This window comes from Caretta caretta, chromosome 10, assembly GCF_965140235.1.
Source record: "Caretta caretta isolate rCarCar2 chromosome 10, rCarCar1.hap1, whole genome shotgun sequence".
Lineage (NCBI taxonomy): Eukaryota > Metazoa > Chordata > Testudines > Cheloniidae > Caretta > Caretta caretta.
Genome location: NC_134215.1, coordinates 78,660,907 through 78,682,860, shown reverse-complemented (window position 1 = coordinate 78,682,860; position 21,954 = coordinate 78,660,907). Strand labels below are relative to the sequence as shown.

General features: G+C 44.5%; 1 protein-coding gene across 1 annotated transcript in view; it reads left to right on the top strand.

Moving 5' to 3' along the window:
* The window catches only part of IGDCC3 (immunoglobulin superfamily DCC subclass member 3), a 184,731-nt gene that overhangs the window by 101,795 nt on the left and 60,982 nt on the right, over positions 1-21,954 (top strand). The window contains exons 4-5 of the mRNA XM_048867470.2: positions 3,822-3,952; positions 13,874-14,011. Of these exons, the coding sequence (XP_048723427.1) occupies positions 3,822-3,952; positions 13,874-14,011 (269 nt within the window). The remainder of the gene's footprint in view (positions 1-3,821; positions 3,953-13,873; positions 14,012-21,954) is intronic.

The window sequence follows — 21,954 nt, the reverse complement described above, 5'->3', positions numbered from 1 at the left end:
GCTGGGTCAGCTGACTTGGGCTCGCAGGGTTTGAGCTTCAGGGCTATAAATCTGCAGTGTAGACGTTTGGACACGGGATGGAGGGGGGCCTGGGGCTTGAGCCGGTGTCTGAATGTCTATACTGCTATTTTTACCCCACAACCCAATCCTGAGTCAGCTGACCTGGGCACTGAGACTTTGAGCCGCAGGGTTTTTGTGGCAGTATAGACATACCCTAGGCTTTATTCTTCTACCTAACGCACTTTGAATAGTCCTTACTCATGTGAGTAGCTCCATAAGAGTGCTTGCTAGCAGGACGCATGACACAGTGGGACTGTTTTAAGGTAAGTACTACTCAATGTGAGTAAGGGCCACAGAGTTGGGCCTTAACATTTTTTGTGCTCATCAAAATGAGACTGTTAGAACTGGCTAGAATAGGCCATGCCATGGGCAGATTTGCGAGCAAGTTCCTCTTGTATCTGTTGCAGAGATGCACAGGGTTGGAACTGCAGTGTCAGAATAGACTGCCAGATACGTCCACATCCCCAGACCGCTAACACTGGCTGCGCATCTGGCAGGGATTTGAGTGAGATCATCACACCTCACTTTAGCTGAGGCTCGAAAGGAACAGCCACAGAATCCAGGGCTCTGATAACCAAACCCGTTTGCCCGACCTGCCCTCTACTTTCCCTTGGGTGAAGGAGGAATATTCAGATGCTTACAAAGGAGCTAGTTTAGGCTCTTTCTACCTGTGCTGGGCATCCTGATTTTGAACGGATTCCGCTTCTTTTAGGATGAAGGTTGCTGTCATAAATATAAAGGGAAGGCTAACCACCTTTAAATCCCTCCTGGCCAGAGGAAAAAACCCTTTAACCTGTAAAGGGTTAAGAAGCTAAAGATAACCTCGCTGGCACCTGACCAAAATGACCAATGAGGTGACAAGATACTTTCAAAGCTGGAGAGGGGAGGAAAACAAAGGGTTCTCTCTGTCTGTGTGTTGCTTTTGCTGGGACCAGAGCAGGAATGCAGGTCAGAACTCCTGTAAAGGGCTAATAAGCAATCTAGTTAGATATGCGTTAGATTCTGTTTTGTTTAAATGGCTGATAAAATGAGTTGTGCTGAATGGAATGTATATTCCTGTTTGTGTGTCTTTTTGTAACTTAAGGTTTTGCCTGGAGGGATTCTCTGTGTTTTGAATCTGATTACCCTGTAAGGTATTTACCATCCTGATTTTACAGAGGTGATTCTTTTACTTTTTCTTCAATTAAAATTCTTCTTTTAAGAACCTGATTGCTTTTTCATTGTTCTTAAGATCCAAGGGTTTGGGTCTGTGTTCACCTATGCAAACTGGTGAGGATTTTTATCAAGCCTTCCCCAGGAAAGGGGGTGTAGGGCTTGGGGGGATTTTGGGGGGAAAGACGTTTCCAAGCGGGCTCTTTCCCTGTTATATATTTGTTAGATGCTTGGTGGTGGCAGCAATAAAGTCCAAGGGCAAAAGGTAAAATAATCTGTACCTTGGGGAAGTTTAACCTAAGCTGGTAAAAATAAGCTTAGGGGTTTTTTCATGCAGGTCCCCACATCTGTAGCCTAGAGTTCAGAGTGGGAAAGGAACCTTGACAGTTGCCCAGAAGGTTTTTAACATTAGTTCAGTCCATAAATCGTGACATTTGTAATCTCTGACACCAATGGGATTTGGTGAAGAGAGTTGCTTCCTTTGTAGCTGAGTTGAAATTCTACATTAATCATGGTTGGTACAATTCTGTGTATAAATTGCATATAAATTTGTATGCTGAGTGTTACACTTTGAGGCTTTGAAGACAGAATAATAGCTTTGGAATTGAATCTTCTAATGTGGTAGGCAGATTGTTAACAAAAATGAAGGCTTCTGGTGGTATAATTCATCCAAAATAAAGGACATTTGAAAGTCCCAGAGAGATTGCAATCAACTGCAGTACGTCCAAAACTGATTGCTGTCATGCTGTCTCAGAGATTCAGCCGAGCTCTTGGAACCCACAGTGAGAGCCGGTTAGAAACACTTAACCATATGCTGATCTAGAAAAGATAGTCTCAGTCTTCCAGACAGAAATAATCATTAACTCATCAAAATGTAATGACCTACTACCAGCTAATTTAATGACATAGTTGTTTAAAAAAATGCCAGACAACTTATAATAAATATATATCTTTGAAACCCACAAACATACTCATTTAAGGTAATACAGAACTGACTCGCAAAGGCCAGAAAATTCAGACTTCCTAAAATCTACAAACTCTGTGTGTACTTCAGCCCATTGCCATAATAGATAGCATTACGGTATGCAAGGAAGCATGTTATTTAGAGACTTCTGCAACATCAAGTTTCATCCTTTGGGTTAAGGAGAGAAAAGTATTTTAGCGTTAGCTTTGAATTCCCTGGCTTTTATTGGTTTGTCAGATCACTAATGCTTTTCAGTCTAGGTTGTTTTAGTTGTTTTTTTTTAATTGTTCTATTGACATGTGGTATGAGAAGGTCCGAGGTTCATTCACACCCATATCATGAGGATCCACAAGACAGAGATTGTTTTATTGGCAGCTTCCATAGTAACAGACACATGGCAGAAGTTCTGGTGTTTTTGGCCAATGAATGTGGTCGACAGCCCAACACGTTCTAGATCATGAGACCAGGGGAGGGGGTGGACAAAAATCACCATTTGTGTAACCTGGTCCAACTCCAGGAGGCCAAACTGAGCCATCTTGCACCACATGGAACGATGCTAGTGGGTAATTAGTGCTGAGGTCTGGTGGCGGTATTCTTTTGTCTTTCAACCAGTGAAATCTGAATAATCACGTTTTTGTCTGTGATGAGGCAGGGCTTCTCCCCAGCTTCCAAATGACTCTCTGCCATGCCCAAAGTCTCTTTGGAGCAGTTTTATTCCCAAACTGAAACCAACAAATAAAACTAGTTTCATAACTTACGTTTTGCATCTCAGGCTTTCGTTGCCTCCCCTCCCGGGGGGTGTCTGGCAGTCCTGTTTCCTGCAGCTTCCTGCCTCTCTCTCACCTGCTGACTCTCAGCCAGTTCCTTCTCACAGCCAGCCCTTCACTGGAACTTCCTTTAGAGCCCCAGGGGCAGCCCACCCCCTTAATTGGCCCAGCTGGGAGCACCTGTTCTGGCACAGGCAAGCTGGACTTACTTCAGTTACAGGGGCCAGCTGCCCTGGGACATGGTCCAATTTTGGTAACATGAAAACTACTGTTAACAAAGTCAAGAAAACGATGCAGTGCTCAGTGGGGACGATTTCTCAAAACCGTTCATATCTCGCTAGTTCCCTCTCTGCAAACATTCTGCTTTGCTGGTGACTCTTTATATCTCGTATAGCAAGATGATGGTACCTGTCCTGGGTAAACCAGGGACGCCACCTTTGACGTGGAGCGTTCCAGTGGAACATGAGAGGAAAGCTCCTGCTAACGGGACGGTGTCAAGATTAAAAAAATCAGACCAGCCCCAACCTATTCAGTGTTTTATACACCTTCCTTACGAGTGTTACTACTGTTAAACACGTAGGAAGGGAGAATGTCTCTTCAAAGCGGAGGATAAATTCCGTGCATTATGAGACCGGAGATTAACACTGAAAGGTTTTTTTAAAATATAGGCCCCGATCCTTAGGTCTGGTTGAGCTTGCTTGGTGCTGTACTGGATTGTACAGCACCCGTACGTACCCCTAAACACTGGGGCTAGTGGATGCCAGCATGGTGCAGACTGGCCTAGGTTAGTGCAGCCTCACCTGGGACGTGCAGTTCTGTTCCCCAATCATGTTGCATTCTGCGACTGTTTTTTCGTTTGTTCTTTTTGTGTCCTCTAGGTACACGCTGCTTCCCAAAGGAGTCTTGCAGATTACCGGACTCAGAGCCGAAGACAGTGGGATTTTTCACTGTGTGGCTACCAACATTGCTAATGTGAAATTCAGCCGGGAGGCCAGACTCACTGTGTCAGGTTAGTAACAGTAAACGTGGTCTTTCACTCTTTCGCCTTCTATCTGTTGTTCTGAACCAGCTCAGTGTAACAGAACTTTTGTGATAACAGTATTGAAAAGCTTTCTTCTGTCCACAAACAGTACATTCATCGTTCCTGCTTGTTGTTAGTTTCTGCCAGATTGGTCCATGTGATAGCAAATAAACCTGTCTCTTTGCCTTTTAATTAGTGCCAACCGTTGGGCAGGTGGAGGAGGGAGGAAGAGGAAAACATGAGTTGTAGAAGGAAGGAAGGGAGAATACATTCTTTCTGAAATGTGAAAGATTCCCCATTTCCTTACAAACTTGGTCTACTCTGGAAGTAACTGCAACACGCGGCGTGATCAATTATTTATCCAACAGGGAAATACATTCTAGTGTTACATTACATCCTGAGAAGTACTGACATTTCCAAAAAAGAGAAAAAAAAAAAAAAGAAAAAAAAAGAAAGCAAACAATTCTCAGAGCATTAAGGTTAGGTTTTATTTGGTTTTACTTGACAGAGGTGAAATCTGGCCCTACTGAAATCACTGGGACCAGGTTTTCACTCCTGATAGGACCGAAAACTTTAAGGGGAAATATAATGGCATATGAACTGTTTTCCAGAAAGTGAGTGTTATGTGCCCATACAGTTTTGGCACACTGCCACCTGTGCAAACAAACGATACCATAAGAAACACACAACTGCTTCCCTGCACAAATGGAGTATGCATGAGCTTTGCATGTGCAAATTCCTTCATTTTGTGATAGTGCACAAAAATGAAGCGTGCAGGTGATGTCCACGCATGCAGTGGAGGATGGATTGAATTACCTTTGAAAATGTGGCCCACAATGTTTCCATAACTTCATTAGAGTCCAGCTTGTCTTGTCTGTAGTGTTTTGTGGGCCATCCTTTATTAGACTACCCTTCTAGCACACAAGTAACAATCTAGAAGCCTCTATGAACAGTTGGCTCATTTTCTGCCAGGCCAACTGGCTCATCAGTTGGCTCAATTTCTGCCAGGCCAGTCAACCTAACATAAGTAGTGTAGCCTTCTCCTTAACATTTGATCCGATGTTGTTTGGCCACTCCTTTAATTTTAAGCAGTGTTAGTCTACAAAACCTACTTCAGTGTTTCAATCACCCTCCCTAGTGTGATGAAAAGAAAATATGAAGTCAAATCGTGCACTCATAACCCAGCAAGCAGCCAACAGTAGATGACAACTTAGAACTTTGTGCAGGAGAAGGCACTTTCTGTCCTCAGCTTCCTTTTAGAAAACATAGGTGGTTTGCTTCTGGGTGGTTTCAAAGGGTCAGAGGTTCTTAGTTTCTGTTGGTTTCATTCTTCCTGAATGGCCACTTCTGGGCAAATAACCCAGCAGTCTGGATTTCTTCTTGGAGATATAGAAACCTAATTTACATGTAAATTTCAGATAAGGAATTATACTGCAGAATGGGAGCCGATTTTCAAAAAATGCATATGTGAAATTGTGCATGGAAAATAGGTGTTCCAGAGAGAAAATCATGCATGCAGATGATCAGTCAGACACACGACTCCAGCTGGAATTTAATTAACCATTTTGTGAAGATACACAAGCAGGAATAGAATCCAGCTTCCTCTGCTGTACCTGTACAAGTCTGTAGAGCTGACAGGTGAAATAAGGCATACAACATATAATGGTCAGTTGAGCAAGCCAATCTGACCCCGATTATACCCAAGGAGCAGATCCATTGAGCAAGAATTTGGACATAGTCACTTTTGAGTGTAGAAAAGCACTCTGAACAAACCAATCCTGGAATTTTTGGAGCTTCAGATGTCGCTTAATGTGATACAGCGGGGCAGGACTTTAGCCTTTGTAGACAAGCACCACATCTCATTACCAGGAGTCATGATCCTGTTGTCTCATACAGCTATGTCCACTGAGGCCCAGGACCTGCTGTCACCAAGCCTGCTGTAATCCTCGGACATGGCTCTGTGGCCAGTGACGTCATAGAGCTTGGGCTGTTCCTTTCCTGAATGCAAGATTAGTCTCTCGGCAGCATGTAAGAAAACAGCCTTTGGGAAATGGGGAGAGGCTGGGGCAGAGAGATGTTGCACATCAAATCTGATGGGAGAAGAAAACGGCTTAACTGCTTCTGAAAGACCTGGTAGCATTCGAGGCCTGTTACAGATCTGCTTGCTTGATGTATGTGAACAGTAGCTGCACGGAGGGGAAAACGAACAATAAATTATCAGCGGGCTGAAGTTCTGTTTAACAATTTACTGCTCTGAGTTATTATTTCACTCAGGGAGTAAAGTGCTAGCTGCTTTCATCTGCCCATCTCTCACTCTGAATGGATGTTCCCCTGGTTTCCTTTATGTGCAGCGTTTGTGGTGTTTGTTTTCCTTAAAGAAACAAGTCCCATGATGAATAAGTCAACACTATGCAGAGTACGCTGATAGTGCTCTTTCACTAGTGGAAGTTACACCATTATCATCAGCGTGAGCACTACATAGCACAGCATTTCAACGTGGTTTCACCGGTATAGGCCTTGCGTCAGCATAAGCGCATGGGAGTTGCACTGCCATAATAGAACTCAAAATCACCTCGCAAACCTTTGCATCTTCTTGCCCTTGGATGTGATGGTGGCAGGGGGTAAGAATTACACCGATTCGTGTTCTGCCCATCACCTCCATAGTTGGGGCTGTGAATCTGTCATTTGTCCACCTGCAAAGAAATGGACCCAAGCCAGTTTTTTACTGGAGCCTTGGAACTTGGTTTCAGAACCAAGACTTTGCTAATGGACCAGAGGAGATACAAGATGAAGATGGTTTCTGACTGCAGCACCAGAACAGGATGGACTGTCAGTGTTTCTCACGGAGATGTTGGTAAAAGAGAGACACCTGATGAGCAGGTTGCTGGTTCAAGAAGATTCATCCTTTGCTGATGTTTCCCTGTTTCCTGGGAGCGTGGTGGTACCTCTCTGATAGAACTGCTTGCAGGATGCTTTCTGATCAGTTTTGTTGTCCTTGCAAATGCTTCCACATGAGATGGTTGTACAATAGGATGGACAACCTGCCTGCACCCCAACTGACCAGTTGGCACTGCTCGCCTCACTCTTAGACAGGGTTGCGGTGATGGAACTGGAAGAACTGGAGGATAGAACCACTGGGGTTGTGGACCCTAAAGCACGCTGTCAGTCTCGCAGCTGTCTTCCCTCTCCTCTTCTGCAGCACTGGGGGTGGCCCCATGGCAGCACAATGCACAGATGTTTCTTCCATCCGATTGATTGGTTATTTTCAAGTGCCTTCTTAGAGCAGATGTTCCCGTGTGGCTTCCCTGCCTCTCTGCTCTGACACCTTTCTTACGCAAGCGCACACCGATGGCATTTCTTGCTCTAACAGAGTGCTTGTCCTTATTGATGGTGCCTGGGACCTTTTACCAGCCTGATCATCCTTCTCTTCGATGCTGCTGCCACTGGGACTGAGTTCAGAGGTGGGGACTTTGTGCCTCAACCTCAGCCAGTTTCGTTTAGGAATTGCAGCTTTTCCCTTTCACTCCCCTGCGGTGTTTTGAAATGCATTAGGCTCTGCTGCTAGCTCACTCGCCTGGAGCTCTCAACCAAGAATCGCTCCTTCATTCCTGCCCCCTGGATCAAACGAATTTCCTGTGTGGTGCGGAGAACCTCCTGGCGGATCGTTTGCCGAGATCAGCCACTCTGCATGGAAGGCTGGTGTTTTACGTTTCCAGCCACAGTCAACATAGGCCCTGCTCTGCGGCCCCCTGCTCTCTGCTTGCCCCGGTGCCAGCACCACGGGAGGTACGCTGCGCTCCGGTTACTTCTGAATTGGAGGCGATGAAACCGTAAGTGGCTCCCATCGGGCTTTGGCAGCCCAAGGAGCACGGTGCGGCGCACACGGGCTGTGTTGTGACGTGATGTTAAGGGGCAGTCTGCCCACATACGGGCAGAGTGGAGTGGTGGCAGTAATATGTAGTGTGCCCTCTGTTGTACCTGTTCACTAATGGATATGCAGGCCAGCCCCCAACCTGCCTGGCCAGGTCCCCGCTGGGGCTCTGACGTAGTGCGGGAGATGCTTGCACGTTGCCACTTGTGAACAGAGAGCAGCATGCTTCCTGGCCCCCGTGTCAGAGGCATGGGGAAGAAAAAAGGCTTATTTGCATTTTGTATTTCCTGAGGCATGACAAGGCAAATGAGGTGGACTTCATCCCGTGTTCCAGCAACACAGAGGAATGAGATTGCACTTCCCTTATTTTATTATGGCACATATAGTGGTCCGTGTCCCGTGTGCGCCCCCCCCCCCAGCTCTGCTTTATTTACTCCAAGTCTCTGCCAAGAAAACATCCCTGGATCTTACACCTTACTGGGCTGTTCATTCCTATTCTCATGGTGAAGACAGACACCCCTGTCATTCGATGGACATTTACATCCAGACTGGATAAAGCAGGAGGGAAGACACCATCAGGAACAATCCTGTCTATGAAGAGGGAGGGATAAGATGATGTATGAGGAAAACCACTTTCCATTGGGATAGAGGGGCTGGTGCAGATAAGAACTGACACACACCAGGGCTCATCACTTAAGCTGAGCCCCAAATGGATCCTTCTGGGGTTCAAAAGAGTTTGGACAGCTTTTAAAACAGTTCTGTTTCATTTTGGCTGCTGACCCTGCCCTTCCATTTCTGGTTCTGGACAGTACTGTAGGAATCTTGGGAAAATGCTTTATTTCAACCTTGGCCAGAAGCGAGAAGTACCAGGAATCTTGGGAGGGAACCTGTTCTTGTGAGATGTCTGACCCAGTGTTGCAAATCCAGGAGGGTGCATGATTTGCATAAGGTACAGTGAAGTATTTGAGTTGGTCTTGGGGTTAAAACATGGCATGGGGGCCCAGGAGAACTGTGTTCCTAGCCCAAATTGGACCAAGATTTTAAAAAATGGGAACTGGAAGTTAGGTTCCCAAGGTAATATTTAGGCATTTTAATAAGTGGTGAGCATCCATGGACTTCAGTGAGAGATGCTGCATGTTTTTAGTGCTTTTGAAAACCAGGACTTTTTATTTAGGGAGCCTAAGTAAGAATTGAGGGGTGCAATTTTCAAAAGCATGTTCATCCTACCTAGCTCTTAGATTCATAGATTCATAGATATTTAGGCCAGAAGGGACCATTATGATCATCTAGTCTGACCTCCTGCACAATGCAGGCCACAGAATTTCACCCACCACTCCTAAAAAAGACCTCACATCTATATCTGTGCTATTGAAGTCCCCAAATTGTAGTTTGAAGACCTCAAGGAGCAGAGAATCCTCCAGCAAGTGACCCGTGCCCCATGCTACAGAGGAAGGCGAAAAACCTCCAGGGCCTTCCAATCTGCCCTGGAGGAAAATTCCTTCCCGACCCCAAATATGGCGATCAGCTAAACCCTGAGCATATGGGCAAGATTCATCAGCCAGATACTACAGAAAATTCCTTCCCGGGTAACTTGGATCTTACCCCATCTAAAAACCCATCACAGGCCATTGGGCCTATTTACCATGAATATTTAATTACCAAAACCATGTTATCCCATCATACCATCTCCTCCATAAACTTATCGAGTTTAATCTTAAAGCAAGATAGATCTTTTGTCCCCACTACTTCCCTCGGAAGGCTATTCCAAAACTTCACTCCTCTGATGGTTAGAAACCTTCGTCTAATTTCTAATCTAAATTTCCTAGTGGCCAGTTTATATCCATTTGTTCTTGTGTCCACATTGGTACTGAGTTTAAATAATTCCTCTCCCTCTCTGGTATTTATCCCTCTGATATATTTATAGAGAGCAATCATATCTCCCCTCAACCTTCTTTTAGTTAGGCTAAACAAGCCAAGCTCCCTGAGTCTCCTTTCATAAGACAAGTTTTCCATTCCTCGGATCATCCTAGTAGCCCTTCTCTGTACCTGTTCCAGTTTGAATTCATCCTTCTTAAACATGGGAGACCAGAACTGCACACAGTATTCCAGGTGAGGTCTCACCAGTGCCTTATATAATGGTACTAAAACCTCCTTATCCCTACTGGAAATACCTCTCCTGATGCATCCCAAGATGACATTAGCTTTTTTCACAGCCATATCACATTGGCAGCTCATAGTCATCCTATGATCAACCAATACTCCAAGGTCCTTTTCCTCCTCCGTTACTTCTAGTTGATGCGTCCCTAGCTTATAACTAAAATTCTTGTTATTAATCCCTAAATGCATGACACATAGACAGAGCTTTGCATCAATAGATCTTAAAGTGCTTTACAAAGAAGATCAGTATCCTTATCCCTATTTGACAGGTTGGGAAACTGAGGCACAGGAAGGAAAATGACTTGCCTAAGATCACCCAGCAAAGTGGCAGCAGAGCTGGGAATAGAACCATGGTCTCCTGAATCCCACTTCAGAGCACTAGGTCACACTGCCTCCTCTCTTCCTATGGAAGTTGACAATAAAGCTTCCATTGACTTCAGTGGGAGCTGAGTGAGGCCAGCGCTGAGTGCTTCGGAACAGGAGCTGAGCCTGGTGTTGTGATGCTGCGGAGATAGTTGGAAAGGTGTTGAGATCCCTCGATAGAAAGTCTCGTTTTTCAAATCTGCTAAAGTTCGCCAGTTGTTAAATGTAATTAAGTGCTCTGATTCTCTTCAGAGATCGGTATTGCACAGGGTAGGGTGAACTGGACTTAGCAAGAAGCCAACTTTTAAGCCACACATACACAAAGCGATTTGGATCTTACCTCTTTAAAAACAGCCCATCCTGTAGCTTTATCACCCCCTGTACAGCAACCATATACATGCTTAACAAATGAGCCATTCATTTGTGGTTGTTTAGTACCACTGTAATATCCCCTGACTTCAGCCCCCGCTGCAGTGTGAAGCTAAAAAGTGCAAGAGGAAATGAAATCTAGGAGGAAAGCTTTTGCAAAGAATTTCCAATGCAGCATTTCTGTTTGAATGATCTTTGCAGTCAGAAGAAGCTCCGTGTACAAGAGCCAGTAGTGGAGAGATCTGAAAGCAGAATACTCAATATTAGTCACAAATCAGACCCAAATGAGCCTGGGCTGATTTAATTATACCCTTCACCTCTTCCTACCCCCACTGCTGCCCTCCAACTCCTAAGGATCGAAATTGATGGACATATTTGTCCATGCAGGTGTACAGAATATTCTTGCCACCGGCAATGGATTGTTGAAATTCCTTAAACACTGCTTGACCTCAGTGTTTGTGGAGTATAACCTAAGCCCATGGAAGTGGGACTGCACCAGATATGGACTTTGGTCACTCTAAAAAGCACTCGTCGAGCGATAACACTAAGCCTGTGGGTTGTCATGGCTTTGGGCTGATTTTGCCTTTCTGGAATTGGGCCCAGTTTTTAGTAATGCCAGACTTTTATTGTGTGTAAGAAAGGGTTGTATCATATTGATTCCCACCGGGGTGCAATTTGTCTGACAGGTTGTGGGTCTAGTGCACACCTTATTATTTTGATGTATCGCATTGTGGGTCGTGCCCAGAGGCTTCAGCCAAGATCAGGGCCACATTATACTGTATGCTGCATGGCCACATACCAAGCAACAGCGCTTGCCTTGAAGAGCTTGCAGTCCAACAAAGGAAGTATTGTTATTTCCATTTTACAGATGAGGAACTGAGACACAGAGAGGTTAAATGATTTACCCAACTACACACAGGGAGCAAAACCAGGAGTTGAGCGCAGCTCCTTACATCCACACACGGATTGGCTGATACGTTACTTCAAACCCCCTTTGCAGAGCAGACAGTCTCCTGGGGCGAGACGGCTCTCGCAGATGTTCAGCTTGCACTGCGTGTGGCTCTGTGGAAAGCTGCAGTGTGGGGAGTGCTGAGAAGCAGAAGTTTTGGGTTGGAAGGCATCACTGTTTTTGTTGCCTCTTCATGCATTCTTAGCTTCAAAGAATGGTACTGGGCATTCAGAAGCGTTGCCACTCTCCAGTATTTCCAGGGTGACAGCAGGGACGCCTCGGTTTCTGATGCTTTAAGTGTACATCAGCTCTGCCTTATCTCCCGACCTCCTGGAAGATGATGAAAGGTGCAGAAATCAGTCAAATAACAGTGCAGAGGAACACACCTCCTCCAAATCATATTTCAAATCTGTAGGAAGCATGAAAGGAAGGGTTGGTCTTATGAATATGTCACTGGGCTCTCACAAGATTTGGTTTCAGGTCCCCGCTCCGCAATGTGCTTCTTATGCAAGTCACCCAATGTCTGTGGGCCCCAGTTGCCTACCTGTAAAATGGAAATAATACTTCCTCTGTTTGTCTTGTCAGCTTAGACGATGAGTTCTTCATCCTAGGAGTACGTGCATCATCTAGCACGGGGGTCTCAAAGTCCTGGCCCGCAGGCCATCTGTGGCCCGAGAACCTCCCCACTGCGGCCCGCCGAAACTTGAAAAAAAAAGTTATTTCATCCCGCCCTCATGGCTACCGGCTGAGGGAGGGGGGCGGGAGGGGGGCGGGCAGGAGAGATTCACATGCCCCTCTCCCCAGAGGAGAGACCCATGCAGCCATGCTGCCGGCTCTGTCTGCTGCAGGCACCGCCCCCCACAGCTCCCATTGGTTGGGTCGCCGGGCAGAGTCAGCCAGGGCGGCACATGGCCAATGGAGCGAGGTGACATTATTGGCCCGCTGGGAGGATTTGAGGACTGGCAGTGGCCCTAAGGTAAATTGGGTTCGAGATCCCTGACCTAGCACAATCAAGTGCCGGTCTAGGTGCAAGTGTGATACAAGTGAATAATAATGGTACTGTAGCGCTGCCCAAGAGATCTGTAACCTGTCATACGAAAAGCATCAGCGTGAATCAGTGTGGTCCACCCCTTTACTGCAAACCAGAAAGGTTTTCTGATAAATGTTAGCTGTTTGGCCTGAAGTCAGAGGTGATGTCAATTGTTGTGGAAGGAGCACCGCGTGGAACCCCCTGTAGTATTTCCTTGGAGAAATGTCCCTTTAAAAAGATCCCCAGAAGGAGAGATTTAGAAGCAGCCTCTGTGAGCAACACCAGGGGTCAGAGGCAGCAGCTTAGTTGAGTTTGAGGCCAAAGCACATGGCCATAGCAGCAATAAGAGATGGCTCCTTTACAGGCAGATGTCAGCTGTTCTGGATGCTGTGAGCCACGTCATGAAGCGGGGGAGGGCCTAGCATGTGTTGGGCTCTCACAGTCTAAAGTCCGTGGGTGTAACTTACACACCAAGGGGGCAGCGAGAGGTGAAGCAGGAAAAATAATTTATATGAGGGCATACGAAGGTGAATAGTAAATCAGCCCCTTCCCTATTGGGTCTCACATCTCCTTACACTTTCCTCAGAGCTGCTATCCTTCCTCTAAGCCACTTCCCCTTTCCACCCACATCACATACATACATCAGTTTACACCCACCTATTGGCGTGTACTTTCACCAGCGTTTTTGTCACCTCTAAATCTGGTCTGTTCCTTTTAATGCTGCTTTTCAACAGAGATGGCATTCAGTCCATGCCATTACAGATGACTTGGGCACCGCGTGCATTTCAGTTAAAAACTTGGCCGATCCATTGCCAGTCAATGCTGTTTTCTTATACTTTGCATATGTGTACAGTATGTGAATTGGATTGACAGAATGTGCTTGTGGATTGGTCATTGCTGTCAAGAGTGTTCTCATGGAAACGTCAATATGCATATTTGATGCACACTTCAACATACACTTGTTATATAGGCAACGTCCTTGTTTGGTGTGACTAGTTAGTGAATGCATATAATGAAATCATTCATTCTGGGTTACATGGGTCACATTCTGTTCCATCATGTAGATGAACTGAGCCCTCGTGGGTTATCATTGTACTCTATAGTGTCATATCTTGCAGTTAAGCACTAAGGCCTAGTAGGTCTCAGTTAACAGCGAGTATTTCTTTGCAGGCTCCCATTCTACAGTTTACAAGGATCCCATGATTCTTGTTGGCCCAGAAAACCTCACCCTGACTGTGCACCAGACAGCTATCCTGGAATGCATTGCAACTGGAAATCCCAGGCCCATTGTGTCCTGGAGTCGACTAGGTAAGCAATTGAGTGACAGGAATTTAGCTTGGCACTGTTGATTGTCCTCACACAGGAAATAATTATGTGCCATTGATTATTTATTGCACAGGACAATTCAGCCTTCTCTTTACTGTTCAGGTTAATTGTAGACTCAGAACCCCTTTTATCTTTCTGTCTATGGTTTGTACTGCCTTCCGAGTTCCTATTTCAACTTGTTATTGAGGTGGGTTGGTTAAAGCTGTAAACGTTTTATGAAAGGTGATAATTTTATCTTTCCAAAAAGTGACAGCATTTTCTTTAGTTGCATCAAAAGCATCAACGTTGGCTCCAGAGAAGTGACTTCATTCGCAAACATGTCTTCCATGTAAAACAGACTTGAGAGAAACTGTCTGTCTATTGAGTGATTTAAAATAAAACCAGGGAATGGGAGTGGTTAATAGCTGCACACATGAAGCTCTGAAGAATAGATACTCAGTGGTGAGGTCAAGAGTATTTGTTAATCAGCATGAAAAACTGAGCCACTGTCAAGTTCTATCGCACGAGTGGAGTAGTGCAGTGTTGTTTGCAATCGAAAAAAGAATTTTATGTTAAGCTCTGCCTGCTTGACGTTAGCCCAGAGAAATGCATACAGTGCAAGGGTGCTTTCACATTTAACTGCCAAGCAGAAATCTTTCCTGAATAAATAGCTGATGGCCTTTGTGTTGCACTCTGGTACCTGAAAATATATGTGTATGTGAACCGAACCAAGTGAATGTTTCCAGACCTTTGAGCTGTTCCTCCTCGGAGAAGCACATTGCAACCATTTCATTCTCACAAGATTTTCCCACCAGGATATTACATGTTCCCCAAAGTGGCTATGCAGGGTAATGGGCTACGTTTTTGGGAGTGAAACACACTCTGGGTAGCTATGCTCACCCTAGACTTCAGCCGCGCTCCTTGCTTTTTATTCATGAATCTCTGGTTCTCAGAACTTGATTAATGGTTGTTAGCTTCCCAGTCTAGAGCCTTCAGGGAAACAGCAAGAATACATTTATGTAGTGGTAATCCAGAAAGATTTTTTTCACACTGCCTTTTCCATTCAGATTCTATTAATTCTATTCTGTTAATTCTAACAGATTCTATTCTGTTAATACCACCTACCCAAGACTGTCGCTAACTGACCTTTTCCCCCTGAGCAATAATCATCATACTGATGCTGTTTTAAAAACCTGTTGGATACGCTATGCCACGGTGTTGCAATGTTCTTTTGGGCACAAGGCCGCTCTACCCTGACTCTCAACTATAATAAACTACTTTATAATTGCCCTAATTATATCAGCTCATTGGCTTGTTCAAAACACTTGTCTCCATAGAATGGGGTATTAATGAAGATATAATAGCATCGAGCCATATTACCCCATATAGATTCAGTCCAACACTACTATCTATCAAAAAAGACCCCAACTTCTCTGTCGTGGCATTTGATGTAGAGCTACCGAGTCAAAAGAAAACCTCGCTATTTTTATTTCCATGTTAGTGTGAATGCTTTCCCCCCAAAGAAACACATTCTTTTGTCTATTTCTACAATGATGTGAAAGGTTGCTTACGAGTTCAATGGATCTAGGGATCCCTTAGGCTCTTTTTTTGAACTATTTCAATAATGTGAAAATATCAGACATAGTCTTTGGTGTTCTTGTGTCCTCACAATCAGAAGGAGGGGAAAGGAGACAACACAACTTTGAAAGGACTCCCAAGTAGGACAAAACCAGTTGAGGGAAGCCGTGGGGGTTGACATCAAAGAAGAGGTATTTTCATGCCTGATTGAGTTTGTACATGTGTAGCTTCCTCATGTATGAAGTTTACCTGTCTGAGGCACCTCCTACAATGCTAGTTCATGAAGAGTAATTGCAGGAGGGCTCCTCTTAAATAACTGTTGAAGCAATACAGCTTGGAGAAAAAAACTTTCCACATGGAACCATAAACTATAAAATATATGGCAGTGGAGCCTTAAAGGTAGGCGGCCAACTTAGATTAGGCTCAGTTTCAGTTTTATTTAAATAAAAACGAATATAAATGAATAATTTGTGCACCATTTTTTTAAAAATCAGAAAACCATTGAAGTAGTTCACCTTTGCAGGATTTTGCCATTTCATGGGGGTCCTTTGTACCCCTCAGTTTTTATTTTGCTGCCATTTCAATGAAATGGCAATTGTTTTATTCAGAAATGAGCGCAAATGTGAATTTTTGCATTGTTTTGTGTGTAAAAGCTGTCTTCTCTTAAACAAATGGACCCACTTTTTGCTCTGACTTTGCCAAAAACCTGGCTGATTTTCAGTGGGAAATGGACCCAGTTTTGTTTGGGGGGAAAAATCATACAAACCATGGGTCAATTTTTGAATGATATGCAATAAACTTTTACTTTTATTTCCTTGTGAATATTTTGTATCCCTCTACCACAAAGTTCTTGTGTCTCCCACTGCATGAAATGCTTTGCAAAGTGAAATGTTCATTAGAGGATTTGTTCCGAGAGAAGTGTAAAATCGTTAAGGTTTTGGTTTGTTCAAGAAAGATAAGATTTGTCCTTTCACAACTACACACTCGAACCTGATCCCGTAGGCGTACAAAAATGAATCTCCAGGGAACTTATTGCAAAGCCAGCAGAATGAATAATGATTTTTAATGTATTACATATCAGCTTATCCTTTAACTGACAAGCTGCTGATCTGGCCTCCATCAAAGATACTGAGACAAAATAACACGCTATTTAGAGAGATCTACAAAAGTGAGACAAGGAAGAAAGGGCAGTGATTATCTGATAGCGTTATACAGAACTTGTCAGAAAGGGTTACACAATGGGAAGGAAATTACTAAAGAGGGAGCCATTCAACACATAAACCATACAACAGTTGTAGGAGCCAATTAATTGGTAACTTATTGGACACAGAAGCTTGCAGTAGATGGCTGACTGGTTGACAGGAGCACCATTCCCTGAAGTGTTTAGAAATAATAGAGTAAATTTCACCACTTCACACACTGAATAGTCAACTGTTGCAATGTATTCTAAATATGCTAATACATGGTGCCCAATGTCTGATGGAGTAGAAGACCTATGTGTCTAAAATGTAGAAGGCTGCTATGCCAGGATACAAAGAATTCACAAAAGACCTAAATGGTCAACATTAGAAAGTTGTTACTTTCTTTCTACTTGCTACTTATAAAAGAAAGGCATTCGCGTTGTTGCATATTCATATCGCCTGGCACGTTTTAACGAATTTCTGTAATTGGTGCTGATGTGCCAGTCATTTGCTTAGTAGACAGAACAATGGAATCCATTACAGTGAAAAAGCATCCCAGATACCTTTGAAAATTAAATAACTTCTACCCCAAATTGCAGGGATCTTTCCTCCAGATTTCACTCTAATGGGAAATTTTAAAACTTTATTTGTGCACTGCAAGGAGGTTCTTTGAGGGTGTCTCCTATTTGGAGTATAGCCAGCTTCAGTGTGAGCAGTGTTTATTAATTAGTAATCCAGCTGCTCTTCACTACCAGCCGAAACCCCCCCCTTAAAAACCACATGCGTTTTAAGGCCCTATCAGTATTCCACCCTGCTGTTTGCTAGTTGGTTCATAGTGTTGTTTTGTCACAATCGCATCAGTATAAAGTGAAATGGAAATGACCTAATTCTGAAGTCTCCAAGTAGGCACACAGACTTAGGGCTCAGTTCCTCCTATATCCCCCGGGGAAGCCATGTGACACTGGGACTCATAATGGGGTTTCATCTCCTGCTCAATCAGACAGCCTACTGGGTGTCAAACGATGATCCATGAACCACCCGTTCTAGGGGTTCATTGGTAGTTCTTTGATTCACTAGTCATCATTTCTGAGAGACTGTAGTCTAGCAGACAGTGAATGTCACAGAGTAGGAAGATGTAGGAGGTCCACAAGATGGTTTTTGTCTCACAAAGTCTTCCAAAGAATTAAAACATTCAAAAGCCGCTGGCATGGCTGATTTCAGAGGATGCAAAATGTCCTGCTTATTGTTGGGGTCGAGTTTCTGGAAGGGACTGCTGCATGTAAATTTACTGGGCTCTTTGGGCCCCCATGAAAAGGAATGCTATTTCCAAACGCTGATCCTGAAAGGGTAAGGGAGGTGCTCGGTACCTTGCAGAAGGCACACACTACCCTGTAGATTCGCATCCTGTCCCAGGCAGGCAGTCTGGGGATCTGAGATCCTGTCTCCATTTGAGTCTGGCTGATTGATTCCAAACTTCTGTAGTGTGTGTGGTGTGGTAAGTTACTGATGTTTGAGCCATTCCACCATCCGAGAAGAAACTGCAGTCTAGTCACAGAGTTTGGGTGAGAGCAGGGGGCTGGCTGCATGAGGAATACCACCTTCTCCTCCATGTGCTCTGGGAAAGGGTGTCTCAACTCTTCTGAGCTGGCATTGCAATGGGAAGCTATTACAGCACAACCATTGGTCTGCATGGTTGGGGAGTTCTCACTCTCGTTTTGATGCATTGCGTCTTGTCCTGTGCCAAGAGTGTGAGCTCTTCAGGGCATCTGTCATAAATATAAAGGGAAGGGTAAACCCCTTTGAAATCCCTCCTGGCCAGGGGAAAGCTCCTCTCACCTGTAAAGGGTTAAGAAGCTAAAGGTAACCTCGCTGGCACCTGACCAAAATGACCAATGAGGAGACAAGATACTTCCAAAAGCTGGGAGGAGGGAGAGAAACAAAGGGTCTGTGTGTCTGTCTATATGCTGGTTTCTGCCGGGGATAGACCAGGAATGGAGTCTTAGAACTTTTAGTAAGTAATCTAGCTAGGTATGTGTTAGATTATGATTTCTTTAAATGGCTGAGAAAAGAATTGTGCTGAATAGAATAACTATTTCTGTCTGTGTATCTTTTTTGTAACTTAAGGTTTTGCCTAGAGGGGTTCTCTATGTTTTTTGAATCTAATTACCCTGTAAGATATCTACCATCCTGATTTTACAGGGGGGATTTCTTTATTTCTATTTACTTCTATTTTTATTAAAAGTCTTCTTGTAAGAAAACTGAATGCTTTTTCATTGTTCTCAGATCCAAGGGTTTGGGTCTGTGGTCACCTATGCAAATTGGTGAGGCTTTTTATCCAACATTTCCCAGGAAAGGGGGGTGCAAGTGTTGGGAGGATTGTTCATTGTTCTTAAGATCCAAGGGTCTGGGTCTGTAGTCACCTAGGCAAATTGGTGAGGCTTTTTACCAAACCTTGTCCAGGAAGTGGGGTGCAAGGTTTTGGGAAGTATTTTGGGGGGAAAGACGCGTCCAAACAGCTCTTCCCCAGTAACCAGTATTAGTTTGGTGGTGGTAGCGGCCAATCCAAGGACAACGGGTGGAATATTTTGTACCTTGGGGAAGTTTTGACCTAAGCTGGTAAAGATAAGCTTAGGAGGTTTTTCATGCAGGTCCCCACATCTGTACCCTAGAGTTCAGAGTGGGGGAGGAACCTTGACAGCATCTTTTTATTAACTGTTTGTATAGCGCCAGTGGGGCCCTGGTCCATGGATAGGCTTCCTAGGTATTATCACAAGCCAAGTAATGGTACGTTCATGTTCTGTTTGTGTTCGGGTTTGCCAGACTGGTTAGACTTGCAAGGCTGACTTCTTTGGAGATTGTCTAGTTCCCATTGTTTTAAAGGGTGGATAGCTCTGCAGCAAACTTCGGCAAACAGGATACAGTGAACAAGCCTGTCCAGATTGCTCTCTGTTGCTCGCTGATTCAAAATAAGTTAAAGGTCACATCAAACATTTCACTCCTGTGAGCCCCTGTAGCTTAGAGAGCCGAGCAGCAGCGTTTAGAGCAAGTTAGCTGGGGCAGGATGTTTTTCCTCTTTGTGATATAGCCTAATGCAGGGGTTTTCAACTTTTTTTTCATTTGCAGACCCCTCAAAATTTCAGATGGAGGAGGGGACCCCTTTGGAAATCCTAGACATAGTCTGCAGACTCCCCGAGGTCCATGGACCCCCCCCAGTTGAAAACCACTGCTCTACTGAAAGATGGGGGCCGGGTGATTAAAGTTAGGAGCGCAGGTTTCCTGGGTTCTGTTCCTAGCCCTGTCACTAACTCGCTGAGACTGTGGGGTTTCCCTGTCTGCATAATGGGTTTGAGAATATGTGTCGACCACGCCAGGGAGTTGCGAGGTGCAGTTCATGTGTGTGGAGCTCCCTGTGCTCCTCAGAGGAAAGGAGCCATGCTTGTGCCAAGGGTTATTTTTGTGCTCTCTCTGTGACTGTGAGATGGGGCTTGATGATAACACTGAGGGCTAGATCCGCGTGCGCCTCACTCCAGGAGAGGGTTCATGGCTGTGAATCCTGAGTTGGGGGAAGCACCACACTCTGGCCCAGCTGGGGACCTAAGTCCCTTGGAGGGGTGGGGCGTGGGCCACACCCACTCCTTGACATTTCTTACACTACATCACTCAAGGCTGTGAAAAATTTTATACCGTAATTAGGTCGACCTAACCCCAACTGTAGATGCAGCTAAGTCTCCTTCCATCGACTTAGCTACTGCCTCTTGAGGGGATGGGTTTACTACAGAGATCATAGAATCCTAGAATATCAGAATTGGAAGGGACCTCAGGAGGTCATCTAGTCCAACCGCCTGCTCAAAGCAGGACCAATCCCCAACTAAATCAGGAACCCTTCCATTTCTGTAGTGTCTACACTACAGAGTGTCGCCGTAGACAGACCCTGAGAGAGGGAGTGTGAATTGAGCCAGCAAATGCAACCTTTTATGATTATTAGAGATGGCAAAACTTGCCTGACTTGAATGGTGGATGCAGTGTAGTTGTAGCCATGTCAGTACCTGGATACTAGAGGGACAAGGTGGGTGAGGTAATATCTGTTATTGGATCAACTTCTGTTGGTGAGAGAGAGAGAGAGAAGCTTTTGAGCCACACAGAGCTCTTCAGTACCTTTCCCAGAGCTGAAGAAGAGCTCTGTGTGGCTCGAAAGCAGGTCTCTCTCACCAGCAGAAATTGGTCCCATAACAGATATACCTCACCCACCTTATCATTTGAATGGTGAATATGAGCTGGGAGAACTTTATTTTATTTTTTTTGTTTAGAAAAGAGATAAATTTAGCTGGCAGGAGAAATTTCCTCAAACTCTGACACCTCTAGTTAATCGATGGCCTCTGTAGAGACAAACGGAAACATATTGACACTGATATTTCGACTGCGCGGCATATCTGACGCAGCCTGGGTCTTTTATGTAGCACATGGTAAATAGCGTAATAACCCAGGCTGGCATTCAAGTCATATTTCTGTGTTATTTCTTAACTCATGTATACAATCATACAGCCTACCTGCCAGGTACAGCCTGCTCACATATTTCACCTGTCCTACTTCCTCAGGAGAGAGATTTGATTTTTACACCTATTGTAAATATGGGCTTCAAAAAAGTCTAATTTAAAGAGGAAATCAAGTTCAATTTGAATTTAATTCAGACCTTCTTTACAGTTTGGTTTACATGATGTTATTCAAAAGGAACCGACCCTTCTTATTGCTCATTAAACACTGGACAGGTCATGCTTTACTGTCCTTTTTTATGGCTGAGCAATTTCCTGCTGCAGCACATCGGCCATCTATACAATTATTTAATGACATAGTTTTTCTCTGTATGAAAGACCTGAGCCCCTTTCACTGTAACGTAAATAATGAAGTGTCCAGGGTCTGCCTGCCTGACGGAACAGTGAAACCTCTGAGTTAAACATTTCCTGTAAAACATTGCAAAGATCATGGGCAGAAGATGCTTCTGCAACTTTCAGGGCACGTCCCCTGTTTTGTGTCTTTCAATCCATAGTACCTTTTCCCACCGCTCTCTGTCAAGGTGCTGTCTGAAATTAGACTATTTATTTCTGCTGGTCTGATGGGTGAACACATACTGCAGGATCTGCTGATTTATTTTAAAATACCTGTTTTTTTGTCTAGTGTCATCTCTTAGTG